General features: G+C 42.5%; 2 protein-coding genes and 1 non-coding gene across 3 annotated transcripts; 1 reads left to right on the top strand and 2 right to left on the bottom strand.

Annotated features, from left to right (window-relative positions):
* Positions 1–4169: 4169 nt before the first annotated feature.
* Positions 4170–4241, bottom strand: TRNAC-GCA (transfer RNA cysteine (anticodon GCA)). The gene has a single exon. It is a non-coding gene; the product is annotated as a tRNA-Cys (tRNA).
* A 907-nt stretch (positions 4242–5148) lies between these two features.
* Positions 5149–7380, top strand: LOC149400246 (pyruvate dehydrogenase E1 alpha). The gene is made up of 3 exons (XM_089613780.1): positions 5149–5548; positions 6026–6806; positions 6903–7380. The coding sequence occupies exons 1-3, from the start codon at positions 5318–5320 to the stop codon at positions 7178–7180; spliced, it is 1290 nt and encodes a 429-aa protein (XP_089469906.1). The 5' UTR covers positions 5149–5317; the 3' UTR covers positions 7181–7380.
* A 400-nt stretch (positions 7381–7780) lies between these two features.
* LOC149400245 (conserved oligomeric Golgi complex subunit 4) lies at positions 7781–16496 on the bottom strand. Its single transcript, XM_089613781.1, has 3 exons — positions 15146–16496; positions 9309–10943; positions 7781–8616 (listed from the first exon to the last, which is right to left on the bottom strand). Exons 1-3 carry the CDS (start codon positions 16421–16423, stop codon positions 7987–7989), a joined length of 3543 nt encoding a protein of 1180 aa, XP_089469907.1. The 5' UTR covers positions 16424–16496; the 3' UTR covers positions 7781–7986.
* Positions 16497–16768: the final 272 nt, after the last annotated feature.

Below are 16768 nucleotides of genomic sequence, written 5' to 3'. Positions count from 1 at the left end.
AACAAATTAAAAAATCATATCACTATAAAAAACCGTATTGAAGAAACTGTATGAGATAGTCAAATGACTACCCTCCATTAAAATTATAGCTCCATTATTAAATATTGAACACAGTCTAACACATGCCTACGTTTCTCATAGTATAGCGCATGCATCTTATTTTAGTTTGAGTTATTTTCTTAATTTTTAGAAAAATAGGCTAAATTTTTAACGTATGGGGTTTAAATAAGCTAATATGCCTACTTTTCACCCATGAAGTCACATAGAAATGCAAATTAAAGCTGAAAATAGACGAACGAGTGGACTATGAAACATATCAACAAAATTGATTGGAAGAACAAAAAAAATTAAAAAAAAAAAAATTATCTAGGTTTGCTGATAATATCTTCACGCAACATTCCAAGTAACATTATGATATCAATATGTGGACGGTCAAAATTAAAATGCTGAAAATCTCCTATAAGTAATAGCTTTTGAAGAGAGTAGAGCTTTGATGAAAATTTATCTGACAGATTAATAAATTAGTTTAACATATTTTCTGAAATTAAGTGGATTACAAAAGAAGCTTTAGTAAAAATTCATATGCGGAAAGCTTTTTTTTTTTTTGAGGGAAAACACCAGCTTTATTAAATCCTCTAGAGGAGGGCAGCGGACTCCGCCGAAATAATGTTTGAAATACAATCAGGAGGATAATGAATCCAAGTAGCAGGGTTATAAGCCTTCAAACTAAATTGCGCGAGAGTATGAGCCACAGAATTGCCCTCTCTCTTAATAAAACTAAAGCTAGAATTGGTTTGATTCGCCAAAACCCTGAGGTCGTCAGCGAGGAATCCGGATTCGTCTGCAACTGGCGTCCTTGTCATGAGCATGGTGATGGCCTCCTTGGAGTCAGATTCCATTTCACATGGAGTATAGCCCCAGCTCGTCGCGAGAGAGAGCCCTTCTCGGAGCGCTTCCAGCTCCGCCTCCAGGGGCGATGTCGCCTTGGGTCTGGACCTGCTGAAGCCTGCAACAAATTGACCCTGGGCATCTCGAATACATCCGCCCAGCCCCATCTGAGACCCGCTGGTAGGGTACGCCGCGTCTACGTTCATCTTCCACTTGTGCTTCGTCGGAGGTGTCCACGAAACCCGGCTCTCGGCATGAGGGGCCTGCCTTTGTTGGATACTACATCGCCTCGTCTCCATCTGCAAAGTTTCAGCTCGAGAAAAAATGTGACGGAAAACGCTGCGGGAATCATGGAAGTGCTTATTTCTCTGATTCCAAATATCCCACAAGAAGATTCCAAGAGTAGAAAATTCATGCTTAGACATAGTCGTCGCAGCTCCCACGAGGATGTCTCTAAGCTTCCAGCTCTGACTTGCTTCTTTAATGGTTTCAAAAGGCGAGTTGGCCCATGCCTCCTCCACCAACGGGCAAAAGACGAGGGCATGAGCGGAAGACTCGTACGTACAGCCACATTGAAGGCAGACCGGGGCCACCGGGATAGATCGATTCGCTAAATTACCTCGTGTCGGGATATAATCCTTGCAAGCTCTCCATAAGAACGTCCTTATTTTGGGAGGAGTGTCCATGTCCCAAATAATCTTCCACAGTTTGTCTTGTCTTCTAAGAGAGGTGCCAGAGGTCTCCCCAGCCTTCCTAGCTTCCCTTGCGACATAATAACCACTCCGAACCGTGTAGACACCCTTCTTTCCAAAGTGTCATGCTATAGAATTCTTCTTCTTGCCACTCGGCCGAGCTATGGCCAGAATCTTCTCGGCTTCAAAGGGTAGGAAGACCTGCCGGATCAGCCTGGAATTCCAACCTCCGGAGTCCTTGACTAGTTCGTCGACGGTCGCCGATGGATGAAGTCGTGTCGGGGATTGCACCATGAAGCTCGAAGGAGAAGGAATCCACCTGTCACCGTACACCTTGATATTCTGGCCGTCACCCACTCGCCACCGCCATCCCTTTTCCATTAACTCGATGCCCCAAAGCAAGCTCCGCCATACATATGAGCAGCCGGACTTCACTTTCCCCTCCATAATCGACGAGTGAGGATAGTACTTACCGGCCATGACTCTCGCTGCTAAGGTATTAGGTGCTCTCGCTAATCTCCAAACCTGCTTAGCCAATAGCGCCTGGTTAAAATCTTGTAGGCTTCTAAAGCCGAGACCCCCTTCACTTTTAGGCTTGCAAAGACGGTCCCAGCTCTACCAATGAAATCTTTTCCTCCCACCATCTTCGCCCCACCAAAAATCTGCGCAAGCCTTCTCGATTTCCTCACACACCCCCGCCGGGATTTTGAACGAACTCATCGCGTAGGTAGGGATAGACTGAATAACCGACTTAATGAGAGTCTCTTTCCCACCCATCGATAGCATTTTCTGGCTCCACCCGCTGATCCTCTTAACTGCCCGAGACCGGAGATAACCGAACTGGACAATTTTTGAACGCATCGAGAAAGTAGGCAGACCAAGATACACGTCGAACCCATCCGTAAGTCTAGCTCCCAGGATGTCCTTGATTGCTCTTATTTTGCTCGGCTGTGTGTTAGGAGAAAACGAGATCGCCGACTTCTCGAAATTGACTAGTTGACCCGAAGCTCTTGAGTAATCATCGATACAACAACGAAGAGCTTGACATTCGGCAGCGTCGGCCTTAAAGAATACGAGGCTATCATCTGCGAAGAAAAGGTGAGACACCGCCGGGCTCCGTTTCGAGATCTGTATCCCATGGATGTGCTCTAGCTGAACTTGCTGGTGAATTAAGGAAGAGAATCCTTGGGCACATAAAAGAAACAAGTATGGAGACAAAGGGTCACCTTGACGAAGTCCTCGAGACGCGGAAAAAGACTTGGAGACGAAGCCATTAACAAGAACGGAAAAGTTGGTTGTTGAGATGCAATCCATGATACGAGCAATACACACCGGACCGAACCCCATAACTTCCATGATTCTTCGCACATAAGACCATTCAATCCTGTCATAAGCTTTACTCATGTCCAACTTCAAAGCTGCGTAGCCCGTCCGACCCCGTGTGCGGCACCGTAGCCAATGATTACATTCGAAGCCCACCATAACATTATCGCCAATATTCCTGCCGGCTATGAATGCGCTCTGGTTATCGTCAATGACACTTCCAAGGGCCTCTTTTAGTCGATTCGCAATAGCCTTCGCCACAATTTTATATAGGGTATTGCAGAGAGAGATTGGCCGGAATTCGGAGAGTGTCGAGGCCTTGTCCACTTTTGGGATGAGGGATATGAGAGTACTATTCCAGCTCGCAACACTGCCACCGCCGTTTAAAACCTCAAGGCAGCTGGCAGCGACTCTATCCCCCACCACATCCCAGCACCTCTGGAAGAAACACGCCGACCACCCGTCGGGACCCGGAGCTTTCGTCGGATGCATGCCAAAAAGGGCGGTCTCCACCTCATTCCTGCTGAAATCCTCCTCGAGCCGCATGCGAAGTCGAGCCGGGAGGTTCGGAACCGTGGCAGGAATGCCGGCCTCAAGCTCCGTGGCGGTCGGAAAGGTCGAGGAGAAGAGGTTGTTGTAGTGCCCCGCAAAGACGCCGAGGATGTCGTGAATCTTGGTAATTTTTGCTCCCGAGTCGGTAATGATGGCCGATATGTAGTTCGTCTTCCTTCGTTGATTGGCGGAAGCGTGAAAGAGTTTCGTATTTCTGTCACCGTGGGTCAGCCAATTCACCTTGGCCCGCTGCTTCCAATGAATCTCCTCCGCCGAGAGAAGCTTCTCAAGTCTCGCGTTGAGAGACGCAATTCGCAAGACACTCGATCCATGGGAGAGATCCCTCTTCATTCTCTCTATCTCCTTCCTTAAGTCCGATATTTGAAGACTAAAGATCTGGTGAATTTGCACAAATTTATATCCCCAATTAGAAAAAGAAGCCTTCATGAAACTCGCACCGAATTTTGTAGTGGATCAAAAACTTAAAAAAAATATAGTAGAAAAATATGCAAATTCAAATCATTCACAACCATAAAACAAATTATTAAATTCACAGAGAAATATGATATAAAACTGAATATAAACAAATGGACAATGAATATCGATTAATCATATGCATCGTAAGAATTTTTTTCAAAAGCAAAATTGCAATAAAATTCGGGACTCCTTAATTAACATAAAAATCTCCTCTACAAATTAAAAGTCAAGAAGAATAGGGCCCAACCGGGTTCGAACCGGTGACCTCTTGATCTGCAGTCAAATGCTCTACCACTGAGCTATGGACCCATTCGTTGTCATTTGTTAAATTATAATATAAGCAAACCTTAAACACGAATTTTGTGTCATCCAAATATATGTTTGTTCTTATCTCAATCCACGTATCACGGAACATTATTATTAGAGAAAGGGAACATTTATTCATATCCGTCGCTAATAAGCTAGACCACACAAATACATGGATGATTAATTTCACTGACATGTGTAGTTAGTTTTAACATTTTAATTTTGATGTTGCAACATTTTTCATTGGAAACTTTGATTATTGGATCAGTTTCAGATGGGACTTTATAAGAGTGTTAAGAGCAACAATTTCAAATATTTGATATAACTTAAAAATTGAGCTTCATCAATTTTCTTCCCTTGGATGAATAAGAACAAGTGTTTTTATTTGTCGCCACAAGAATCGAAAATGCACCAGAACGAAGTGTACACGTCGTGAATTTGGAGAACGCTTGAGAATCCTAAGAGTGAATTTGTGATTCTAAGGGGGAAAAAAATAGGGTTGATAAGTATGTTAAGTATATAAAGTTGTCTAATTGATTTTTGTAAAGACAATTTGAATAAAAAAAAAATTTGTAGATGGATTAGGCTTATCTCGGCTTAAGTAATAAAATATCGTAAAAATACATAAAATGAAGCTTTAAGCAATAGACACAGTGCAGTTTAAAAAAAAAAAAATCGATTCCTTTGCGTTGTGTGATATTAGACGTACGTTATTTACGGCTCGTGTGAGCTGTTACAGCAAATGTGTCTGGTTTTGCAGAAAAATAAAAAAAAAAACAAAACAAAACAAACGTGTCTTTGTGTATAAGTGAAAGTGCAACTCAAATATTATTATTTTGAAATATAATATGTTTAAAAAATGAAATTAAAATTTCTTAAAAAAAATGAAATTAAAACAGCAGTAAGAATTAGTTGGGTTTGGGTGTAGCGGGTATTCTCTTCCAACAAGAGACCAAAAACTGGAATTCCTCGTGCCCTCCGCCATTTCTTCTCTTTATATATATTTCGGCCTCTCAATCTCCGCACTCTCATTTGCTCTCTCTCTCTCTCTCTCTCTCTCTCTCTTCGCCGACGCAAAAATGTCGTCGCTCTCCGTCGCAAAGCTCATCCCTCTGGGCTCCACCACGAACCCGCCCAGATCCGGCGACACCCAAGCCTCGTTCAGGCCCTCCTCTTTCCTCGGATCCACACAGAAATTCAGATTCAGCTCTCTCTCCTCCAATCCCTCTCGCTCCGTCTCTCGCGGCCAATCCACCATCGTCGCTGTCTCCGATGTCGTCAAGGACAAGAAGCGAGCTTCTACTGACTATGTAATTTTCTTTTCTTTCCATAGCTTCTCTTCTTTCTGCTCTTGATTTCGAGTTTTCCAAAATTCACGGAAGGATTGTCACAGTGTATCATGTTTTTTGCTTGTCATCTAGAAATTAAACACTTGTTACCTTGATAATGACGCTTGAGAGATCTTTCGAATACTTCGTTCTCTCATCTTAAAAATCAAAACAACAACTGCTACCTTGATACTGACGCCTTGATGGATCTTTTTTCTTTTCCTTGCATAATTTGGAAAAAATTTCCACTGTGCAAGTAAGTACTCGTTGTAAAGAAACGGATTAGTTTAGTGTTACATTTTGAGGTCACCGAAGACTTGTATAGTGTTACATTTTTTAGGTCACCTGAAATTTATAGACGTGTGATGATCCAACTGATGAGGAAGACTTGTATAGTGTTAGATTTACGAGGTCACCTGAAATTGTTGCCGGTTTCTCATAATCTGATCTGATCCGCAGCTGATCACGAAAGAGGAAGGGCTAGTCGTGTACGAGGACATGATCCTGGGCAGATTCTTCGAGGACATGTGTGCCCAGATGTACTACAGAGGCAAGATGTTCGGGTTCGTCCACCTGTACAACGGGCAAGAAGCGGTGTCGACGGGTTTCATAAAGCTCCTCCGACAGGACGACTCGGTGGTGAGCACGTACCGCGACCACGTGCACGCTCTGAGCAAAGGCGTCCCGGCTCGGGCGGTGATGAGCGAGCTCTTCGGCAAGGCCACCGGAGTCTGCCGCGGCCAGGGCGGGTCGATGCACATGTTCTCGAAGGAGCACAATCTCCTCGGCGGCTTCGCATTCATCGGAGAAGGAATTCCGGTCGCCGCCGGAGCCGCCTTCGCGTCCAAGTACCGGAGGGAGGTCAAGGGCGAGGCCGGGGCCGACTCCGTCACCGTCGCCTTCTTCGGGGACGGGACGTGCAACAACGGCCAGTTCTTCGAGTGCCTCAACATGGCCGCGCTGTGGAAGCTTCCGATCGTGTTCGTCGTCGAGAACAACTTGTGGGCGATCGGGATGTCTCACCTGAGGTCGACGTCGGACCCGGCGATCTGGAAGAAAGGCCCGGCCTTTGGGATGCCCGGCATCCACGTCGACGGGATGGACGTTTTGAAGGTTCGCGAGGTCGCGGAGGAGGCGATCGGAAGGGCGCGCAGAGGCGAAGGACCGTCTTTGGTCGAGTGCGAGACTTACAGGTTCAGGGGACACTCTTTGGCTGACCCCGATGAGCTCCGTGACCCTGGTCAGTGCTTGCTTTTTTTTTTTTTTTTTTTTTTTTTTTTTTGGGAATTCCCCGTGGGTGTTTGTGTTGATGATCTGTTTGTGTTTGTTTTTGCAGAAGAGAAGGCTCGTTACGCGGCGAGAGATCCGATAGCAGCGTTGAAGAAGTACATGATGGAGAAGAAGCTGGCGAGCGAGGAAGACTTGAAGGCCATAGAGAAGAAGATAGAGGAGGTGATCGAGGATTGCGTCGACTTTGCGGACGAGAGCCCTCTGCCGCCTCGGAGCCAGCTGCTGGAGAACGTGTTTGCGGATCCGAAAGGCTTCGGGATCGGACCCGATGGGCAGTACAGGTGCGAGGACCCGAAATTCACTCAGGGAACCGCCAAAGTCTAGATATATTCACTCAATTAGTGACCTCTTATTTTGGAAATGTTTTTATTTGTTTACTCCTGTGGTCTGTTGGCTGTTGGCTGGCTCTTATCAGAATTTCTATTTGGATGTGGCGGGTGTTTAGTTTCAGTTTTGGGTATTTTTTTTTCATTTGAAACTTCTTATTAAAGAAAATTTTAATTGAAAAGTTTTATCTCCTACTATGTTTAAAGTCTTTGTAGTAAATAATCATGTTCCTTGATTTTTGAATATATTTTATCAATGTTTTTAAAATTATTATTATTATTATTATTTTGGGCTGTGTTTAATTTTGTTTACGGTTCATAAGAAAATTTTTAGTTTATTGTTTGAGAAATATTGCCTTTAGAAAAGATTTTAAGTATTCAGTTCTTTGGAAACATTACAATTTTAAAGCATTATTTCTCTCATTTTTGTAGAAGCTATAAAATAACAGTGCTAGAATAATGAGTAGTGACCCTAAAGACGTTTTTACTCCGACGCATAAAAAAAACCTCTATCTAGGTACATACTAATTGATAAAAATTGTAAGTCAACGATTCCTCAAAACACAAAGTAATTATAACACTAATCAGATTTTCGTGCTGAGAACAAGCAAAATAATAATAACTATTATTATAATTATATCTTCTGGTCCCATATTTTTTAAAATCTCATGTATACACTGCCTCTGAGGTTAAAAAAAAAACAAGATGCTACAACATGCAAAAGAGAGAACCGTAACAATTACTCACACCAAAACAGAATATGTTGGCAACAAAAAAGAATAAAGATTTTGTAGCTCACTCAATTTACAACTTCAAGGCGGCAATGGCTTCGGGTTTAAAATCGACCCTGAGGCCGAGCACTCTGCGAACTTCGGCAGGGGTGAGGCGCCACGTCATGGGCCCGGAATTCTCGCCCCAGAAATCGAGAATCTCGGAGACCTTCTCCAAGTTGAGGATGGTGGCCATCTGGGTGAGGCGGGCGAACTTGTCTCTGACGGTGCGCTGAGTCATCGCCGAGAAGTGGCTGACGAGCGCCCTCGCGTCCCTGTCGAGCTGGAGGCCGCCGAGCTGGCTGAACCTCTTCTGCATCATGATGACCTCGAGCCTCTTCACGATGAAGTCGATGATGAGGTGGACAAAGGAGTCGTAGTTGTTGCCGGTCATCAAAGGTTGGAGCCAAGCCGCGTTGGTCTCCACGCCGTGGAGGAGCCTCTGGACCCACGGGTCGTTCACCTCGTTGTCCGCGTACTCCGACTCTGACAGCTCGTAGCTGACGGTCGCCACGCTGTCGAGCAGCGGTCGGATTCGCGGCGCCACCGTGGCGACCAGCTGTTCCATGCCGGCCGACAGAGCCTGCTTGAACGCGTTCCCCGTGTCTCCCAATTCCGACAGACAAGATTTCACCTTTTCTCTATCCGCCGGAGCGGGAAATATCTGAGAAGCAAAAGAGTTTCGTGTTTGACTTGTTCTGAATTCATGATAGTCTTATTGTAAAGCTTCGCATGGATAACAAAATATAGAAAGAGGGGGGGCGATTTCTTTTTTATTTTTTTTCGTCCACACAGTTGAGGACCGCTAAACCAGAGAAATCTAGATCCTAACAGAGCGGCAAATTTGTTCTCCAAGTTATCCCGGGAGATCAAAACTACCCAATGTAGAAATAGTCGGATGATCTATTTTCCTATTACAGCAATTTGCTCACTTCTATAAGTCACTAATCTCCTCCAAGGATCAGAAACAGAAATATGTGCAATCTCTCGTAGAAAGCCGAGGTGACTATTATCTTACTCTGTGGCTCATTTGTTACTTACGACACACGCACACACAAACTATCTTCTTATTGGTCGAATTGTTAAAGCAGAGGGTATTATCCTAAAGCCGAGCAAATCAGAAGGTACACGAATAGGATTATAAAAAAAATGTTGGTCTTTCTCAACTAACATAGGGTATTATCCTATGGTATAGAATGGTATGATCTTCATGATCAAACTGTCAGCATAGGGTATTATCCAATACTATAGTGAGCAAATCAGAAGGTACATGAAACCATTTCCGAATCAGAATTTGTGGGTCTTTCGGATGATTCAACAAAACACAAGGCAACATAGGCAAGTGAAACGAATTACCTCGAGACACTGCTCTTCGATCTCGTGCCTGAGCTTCATGACGTACTCGCTGCTGACATCCACATTGTTGAGCGCAGTGGCGATCTCCGTCCCCGTCTTTTGCGCGGCGGCCCCGCCGAGGAACAGCTTGGCCCCGAGATTCGGCTCCATCATCTTCTGCTGCAACGCTTCGCCGTACTCGTTTCCCAGAAGGCTGCTCGCCCCGCTCAGCACCGCTATCACCGAGCTTATGTTCGAAGTCGACATCGCTCTCCTCAGGCAGCTCTGGAGGACGTAGAACACGTCGTCCACCATGGAAGTCGTGAGGCTATCGAGCACAGCCTCATCGATCCGGATCGCCTTCCTCACACTCTCCACCATATAAAACCCTTCCAACACCACGTAGAACCCTGTGATCTCCTGCGCCGCCTTGCTGAACCCTCCGTTGCGGAACACTTTGGTCGCCCTCGGAACCAGCTCCGGGTCCACCGACCCCAACCCCCTAATCTTCGAGATCATGAACCCGATGTAGTCCTCGCCCAATTGCATCAGGGAGAGAATCTCCTCCAGGTAGAGCTCGACCTCCCTCGGATCGGGACCCTCCGAGACGGCCCCGACCCCGGCGGCCATCATCAGATTCTTGTTCCCTGCGTTGATCTCCGACGAGATCTTCGACAGTTTCCGATACTCCATGTACTTCTTGAGCACCGCCGAGCCCCGGGTATCACACTCCTCTTGAAGCTCGAAGACCGCGTACGCAACCCCGTCCTCGCCGCAGAGGCCTCTGAGAACCTCATCATTCTCTTCCACGCCCAGCACAACGTCTTTGAAGAGATTAGTAAGACAAGCAACGAAATTCGCATCGCCTTGACCTCTCTGATCGATCAATTCAACCAGATTCTCAAACTCAACCCTGGCTCTCATCCCAATCACTTTTCTCAAATACCCTACGTAAACCTGCAGGCCCTCAACGGCCAGCCCTAGCGGCGAGTACAAACGAACGAACCTCAAGATCTCGGCGTGGTCTCTCCGATCCACGGCGGAGGCGAGCTTCTTCTTGACGATCTCCTCGAGGCGGCGCTTGGACTCCATGAGCTCGTCCTTCTGGTCGGAGCCGCCGAACCGCTCGTCGATCCGAAGGAAAGTCTCGACGAATCCGGCGGCGGCCTCGTAATCCTCGGCGGCGAGGGCCTTCTCGGCGCCGTCGATGCATGAGCCGCGCTGGACAATGGCGTCGAGGCGGTGGAGCGTGGAGTTGACACGCGATTGAGCAAGGTCGAGGTCGCGGACCTTGGCGCTGAGGCGGTCGGCGAGGACGGCGGTGGAGGAGACGGAGGCGAGGGTGTGATCGGAGTCGGACTTGACGATGGAGAGGACCTCGGCGGAGCGCTGGAGGCCCTGGAGCTGGCGGTCCAGGTCGCCGCGGCGGAGGAGAAGGGCGTCGAGTTCCAGGTCTAGGGCTCGCTGGTTGGCCACGCATTCGTGGAGGAGCCGAGTCATCGCCCCCACGTCCGTCAGGCTTCGTACGTGCCGGAGGGCCTCCTCTGTTCCGAACTTCACGGCGGACTGGTGTTGGTTCTCTGGATCCACGCCGGCGATCGATCCGTTTGCGATGGACCCCATTGCTGTTTCGCTTCCGGAAATGGTCTGAGCAGACTAGACTCTTAGAAGAAGAAGATCTGATTTGAGTTTCTCGTTTTACGGCTTTATTTAATTTTAATTCTTAACACCTTCTGGTTAAAGTTATTTCATTTGGGTCCCTTGTTCTAATGGAACTAGTTTTATTATAAATGATAATAGCAAGTAAAATTTGTAGAAATTAATTTGTGCTATCAAGAATCGAAAACAATGGGCATCAAAGAAATCGACGATTAAGAAAAAAACTCTTAAAAATCATGAACGAATAATAAATGTAAAAAATTTATTTTGTACATTGATTAGACTTTCATGGGTAAATAAGACTTACGTTCACTTTCTAATGAAATATGGAGACACATATAAGGTGAAAGTAAATAAATATCAAAGATAAAAAGAAAAATAATTTGATAAAGGAAATATAAAATTAACATACCCTCAAAATAATGTATGTTATTGATATAATATAATATAGTATCAGTAATTATGATTATAAAATACATTAAAAAATTATAAAAAAATATATTGATGAGAGAGAGAGAAAAAAAATAATATACATTAAAAAAAAGATTTACAAAATAGATTTTAAAAAAACTAAAAAAAAATGATTTAGTATAATTAAGAAAAAACCCTTAAAAATCATGAACGAATAATAAAATGTAAAAAATTTATTTTGTACATCGATTAGATTTTCTTGGGTAAATAAATAAAAAAATTATAAAAAATATATTGATGAGAGAGAGAGAAAAAAAATAATATACGTTAAAAAAAAGATTTACAAAATAGATTTAAAAAAAAAACTAAAAAAAATGATATAGTATAATTAAGAAAAACCCTTAAAAATCATGAACGAATAATAAAATGTAAAGAAATTATTTTGTACATCGATTAGATTTTCTTGGGTAAATAAGACCTGCGTTCGCTTTTCAATGAAATATGGAGACACATATAAAGTGAAGAGAAATAAATATCAGAGAGAAAAAAAATAGAATTTAATAAAGAAAATATAAAACTAACATACAGTCAAAATAATGTATGTTATTGATATAGTATAATATAGTATCTGTAATTATGATTATAAAATACATAAAAAAAATTATACAAAATATATTGACGAGAGAGGGAGAAAAAAAACAATATACATAAAAAAAAAGATTTACAAAAGAGATTGAAAAAAAAACTAAAAAAAAAACGATATAGTATAATTAAGAAAAACCCTTAAAAATAATGAACGAATAAGAAAATGTAAAAAATTTATTTTGCACATCGATTAGGCTTTCATTGGTAAATAAGACGTGCGTTCGCTTTCCAATGAAATATGAAGACACATATAAGGTGAAGGGAAATAAATATCAAAGAGAAAAAGAAATAGAATTTAATAAAGAAAATATAAAACTAACATACAGTCAAAATAATGTATGTTATTGATAGTATCAGTAATTTTGATTATAAAATACATAAAAAAAAAAAATTATACAAAATATATTGATGAAAGTGGGAGAAAAAAACCAATATAAATATAAAAAAATTTACAAAATATTAAAGAACAAAAAAAAAAAAAAACAAAAAAAGAAAGGCAAAGAAAAAAGAAAAAGAAAAAGAAAACTGAAACGCACAAAAAAAAAAACGAAAAGGCACAGGAAAAAAAAAGAGCCGTCACGTGGCGACCTGAGGATAAAAGTTGGGGGAGAGGTTGTATTTATTATCTATGTTATAGATATAGTCATTATTATCTATAAGATAAATAAATAGCTGAAATTTTGAACGTTAAAAATAAATATATATTCGGTTATATATTCTTTTTGACAGTTTAACCTCGATCGAATCCTGGTGGTGGGCGTAATGCCTATATTTAGTAATTTTTAGAGTGTGTTTATGTGATTCTAGAAATAGATACTTATATTTGTCCAGCCCCGTATTTGTAAATATCTTATCTTGTAAACTTACGCAAATATCACGGTCAAGACGGACCTATTAAGCTCATGAAAGTGGCTCCAAGCCACCACACTTTATAGAAAAACAAAAACAAAAAAACAAAACGTAATTAAAATTTTAATAATTGGAAATAGAGATGATGTAATTTTTTTACCCTGGTTGTCTATAACTAAATATGGCCATTGGGCATGGCTAATTAGTGATACATGTAAAAAGATTAAATACCTCTTAAATTTTAATGTCTTCTTTCTTTTCATTAACTTAAAAACTCGATAGGTAGTTTAGTCTTATGGTGATTCCACACCACTAATAGATATTATGGGTTCAATCTCAACTTAAAATCCCAATTTTTTTCCTATTAGCATTTTTTTTAACTTCTTACTTTAGTTGATTCCTTCTTATTTTCTTGAGATAACACTACTTCAATGTTAAATAAAGCCAAATATCAAAACGTAAATTTGGAATTAAGCCACTTTCTTTGGTTACTTTCTTCACTAAGTATTGTTGATTATAATATTACACTACGCATTGTTGTAGGTAATCAAACTTCAGAGAAAATATTTTGCTGGGAAGTGTTTTTATACTTTTCTTGGGCGTGATAGTATCTAGGAAAGGATATCCTAGCAATACATTTACTACATTATACATACATACATATATATATATATATATATATATATATATATATATATATATATGACGTTCCATATTCGTGTTGTTGACCACCCTCGATTTGAATTCCTAGTTCCGCTCCAGATCACGATATACAGTGAGAGGTATGTAGTACACCAATAAAATCATAGATGTAGTACAATAGCGATAAACGATATTTTAATCTTTGGTTACCATGTTGCTTATGCTGACAATTTACTTTCTCTCTCTAGAGCCAAAAACATAATTTTCGGTTCTTCGTTCCTTAGAGCCCCACACTAAAATTTTAGTAAAATTTTTTATTTATAACTTTGATTTGTTAAGTTGTCATTATGTATAGATCTTGGCCTATTGCTTCAATTCTCTGCAAAGAAAGAGACATCGGGACTTGTCACAAAAGGAGTTCATGATTCAACGCATTGTGAGGTACAACTTCATAAACAATATTGTGTCTTGAATGATCTATATGAGTGTTTCACCATGGTTGTTTAATTATGTGGTCTAGACCACATTTCGGAAGTCGTTTCAACGTAGTACATTAAACTAGTCGATATCTCTTTAGGAATAGAGTTAAGGAGCCAAGTGTTATATGTTAATCTCTTCATCAACACATGTCAAATCAGACGGTTAGAAAGAAAACATCATCAAAACAGTTTTCTACAGCAGAAGACCGTTGGATCATCAGAGTTGACGTGTCATTCAAGTCAACTGATTTTAGCGGTTATAAATAGCTATGGTTGTTGTAATGAGATTATGTACGTTTATATTGAAAGAAAAGAACGTGAGATAACTCGTTTGAGCTAGAAACCAAAGTTAGAGAGACTCAGTCTTGAAAATATCTCGAAAGCTGGAGCAAAATTTAAATAAAGTATTCCTTAATTATTTCCCTGTGTTCTAGTTCTGTGTTAGTAGATTGATTTCTTGCGTCTTAATTTACAGGTTTTTGAAAGCTTAGGTCAAGATTGTCATAACACCAAGAAATGACAATATTATTGTTTCGAATCCGAATCTGAAAAGATCTAAAGTTGTACTGTCGGATACATGATCAAACCATCAATGATCCCAATTTATTTTGCACAGAGATGCAAATTTTCATTACCCTATGCCACAAAGGATAATTGTCATCAAAGACTCGAGAAACAAGAATAACGCGGGGATTATATGAGTCATTGAGAAAGTACGAGTACTGATCACGACTTTCCATAGCCTCTATCGTCAACATCGAGCAAAAGAATCTTGAAGAATTGAAGAGCAGAGCTAAAAACACCACGTAATCAAGGTTCGAAAAATTGAAGATATAACTTCTTTCATAAAGTAGAAAACTACGATCATGGGAGAGCTTGAGGAGCAAAGCTCCGACGTCAAATCAACAGCGGATGAAAGCAGATACCAAATTGAATGATATGAATTTATGACAGAACAATTAGTCAACTTATATACAGGCTCATTTTATGGACTAACTAATCAAACAGTAGAACTTGGTTAAAACTAACTAACTAACTAATACAGACCTAATGAGACTCAAGTCCTAATACATGTATACAAAAAAAAAAAAAAAAAAAAAAAAAAAAAAAAAAAAAAAAAAAAAAACACTCCCAAGCAAAACTTCATTCATCACCCCTGAATATACACTAAACAAAACCATCTTCGACGATCCGATCCAACTCATCGGGCCCGATATCCTCGCACACCCTCGGAACAATCTCCATCCACGTGTCCCAATGAATCACCACTCCGGACCCGAGGCTCTCCGCGACCACCGCCCCGGCCTCCCCGATGCGCCCGACCCCACAGAACCCTCTGACCAACCCGTGAACCGTCGAGAAATGCGGCGAAAAGCCCTTGGAGACCATCTCAGCCTTGTACCACCGAGCCTCGTCGAGCCGACCCTCCTGGCAAAGCCCATCCACCAGAGTCCGGTACGTAGCCGAGTCAGGCAAACAGCCATTGGCCTCCATATCTTCCAGAACCTTCCTCGCGTCCCCGGCCCGGCCTTCCCTGCAAAGCCCCGTCACCACGGTGTTGTAGTGCACCACGTCGGGGTTACACCCTTTCACCTTCATCCGGCACAGAAGCTTGTACGCCTCTCTCAGCCGCTTTTTCCGGCACAGCCCGTTCAGCACCGTCGTGTAGCTCCGACCGTCTGGGACCAAGCCCTTGTTCAGCATCTCCTCCAGGAACTGCGACGCGGTCCCGATTTGTCCCCGCCGGCTCAGACCCTGCATCAGGATCCGGTACGAGTCCTGGTCCGGGACGAGGCCTCTCTTGGGCATTTCGTTGAACACCTTGTAGGCGACGCTGAGATCGCCGTTCAAACACAGGCCTCGCATCGCTATGTTGTGGGACTCCGTGTCCGGGTCGACGCCGTGCTTGTGCGCCGTTCTGAAGAGGTCGAGGCCGGCGCGGACGTGGCTCCGGCGAGAGAAGAGGATCTTGAGGACGGAGTTCAGGTGCTGGGTCGAGGGCTGGGAGTTGAGCTCGATCATGGTGTAGAACAACCGGAGAGCCTTGTCGGGGAGATCGGCCTCGCCGTAGACCTTGATGAGGTAGTAGAAGAGGGTCGGGGAGAGAGGGTGGTTCTGGGCTCTGAGGCGCGCGAGAATGTCGTCGACGATCGAGACGTATTTGGAGCGGCCGAGTTTGAGGATGAGGACGAGGTAGGAAGACTGGGAGTGTCGGAAGTTGGGCTGTTTGGATGCGAAGTCGAAGATTTCCTTGGCCAGAAGAGGGTCTGTCTGTGACGCGATGAGTCTTCTGACTCTTTCAGGGTCTATTCGTTCTATTTCATAGCGTTTGTGTTTGTTGTTCTTGTGTGGTTTTGAGGAAAAGCGGTGAGAAGAGATTTGGGTTTGGGAAAGGAATATGAAGTAAAGATTGTGTTTTACTGAAGATTTGGGTGAGAGTAATCGATGCATTTCTTTGGGTTTTGGGGTGTTCGAAGAATGTTTGGGAAGATGAGTCGAGTTACAGTGAGAGAGAGAGAGAGAGAGAGAGAGAGAGCCAATGGTTGATTAACGCTTTTATCCGTGATAAATTGCTGAAACAGATAGTAGAGGGAGAAAAAATAAAGCAAAAACTCGATTGTAATAAAAAAAAAAACATAATTAGGTGTTATGTTAGTTTATATCAAGCGTGGGTTAGTTAAGTTATACGACTTATTTTTTTCAAGTTGTGTAACCCATTTGTTAGTCATACTTGTACGACACCGTTTGGTCTCGTTTAGTCTTGTATATAAATGAACATTTAGTTTGAATTTTTTG

The sequence above is a fragment of the Urtica dioica genome, chromosome 4 (genome assembly GCF_054948205.1).
Source record: "Urtica dioica subsp. dioica isolate 48M chromosome 4, U.dioica_male_clone48M_v1_H2, whole genome shotgun sequence".
Classification (NCBI taxonomy): Eukaryota; Viridiplantae; Streptophyta; class Magnoliopsida; order Rosales; family Urticaceae; genus Urtica; species Urtica dioica.
The sequence above is the reverse complement of the archived record's forward strand: the minus strand, read 5'-3'. Positions and strand labels throughout refer to the sequence as shown.

Bases quoted from the DNA above. Each gene is read 5' to 3' on its own strand.
- LOC149400246 (XM_089613780.1), top strand. From the start codon at position 5,318: ATGTCGTCGCTCTCCGTCGCAAAGCTCATCCCTCTGGGCTCCACCACG. The intron at 5,549-6,025 runs GTAATTTTCTTT...TCTGATCCGCAG, and splicing joins AGCGAGCTTCTACTGACTAT to CTGATCACGAAAGAGGAAGG. The intron at 6,807-6,902 runs GTCAGTGCTTGC...TTGTTTTTGCAG, and splicing joins CGATGAGCTCCGTGACCCTG to AAGAGAAGGCTCGTTACGCG.
- LOC149400245 (XM_089613781.1), bottom strand. From the start codon at position 16,423: ATGCATCGATTACTCTCACCCAAATCTTCAGTAAAACACAATCTTTAC. The intron at 10,944-15,145 runs GTTTAGTGTATA...CTAAGAGTCTAG, and splicing joins GGATCGTCGAAGATGGTTTT to TCTGCTCAGACCATTTCCGG. The intron at 8,617-9,308 runs GTAATTCGTTTC...TTTGCTTCTCAG, and splicing joins TCGAAGAGCAGTGTCTCGAG to ATATTTCCCGCTCCGGCGGA.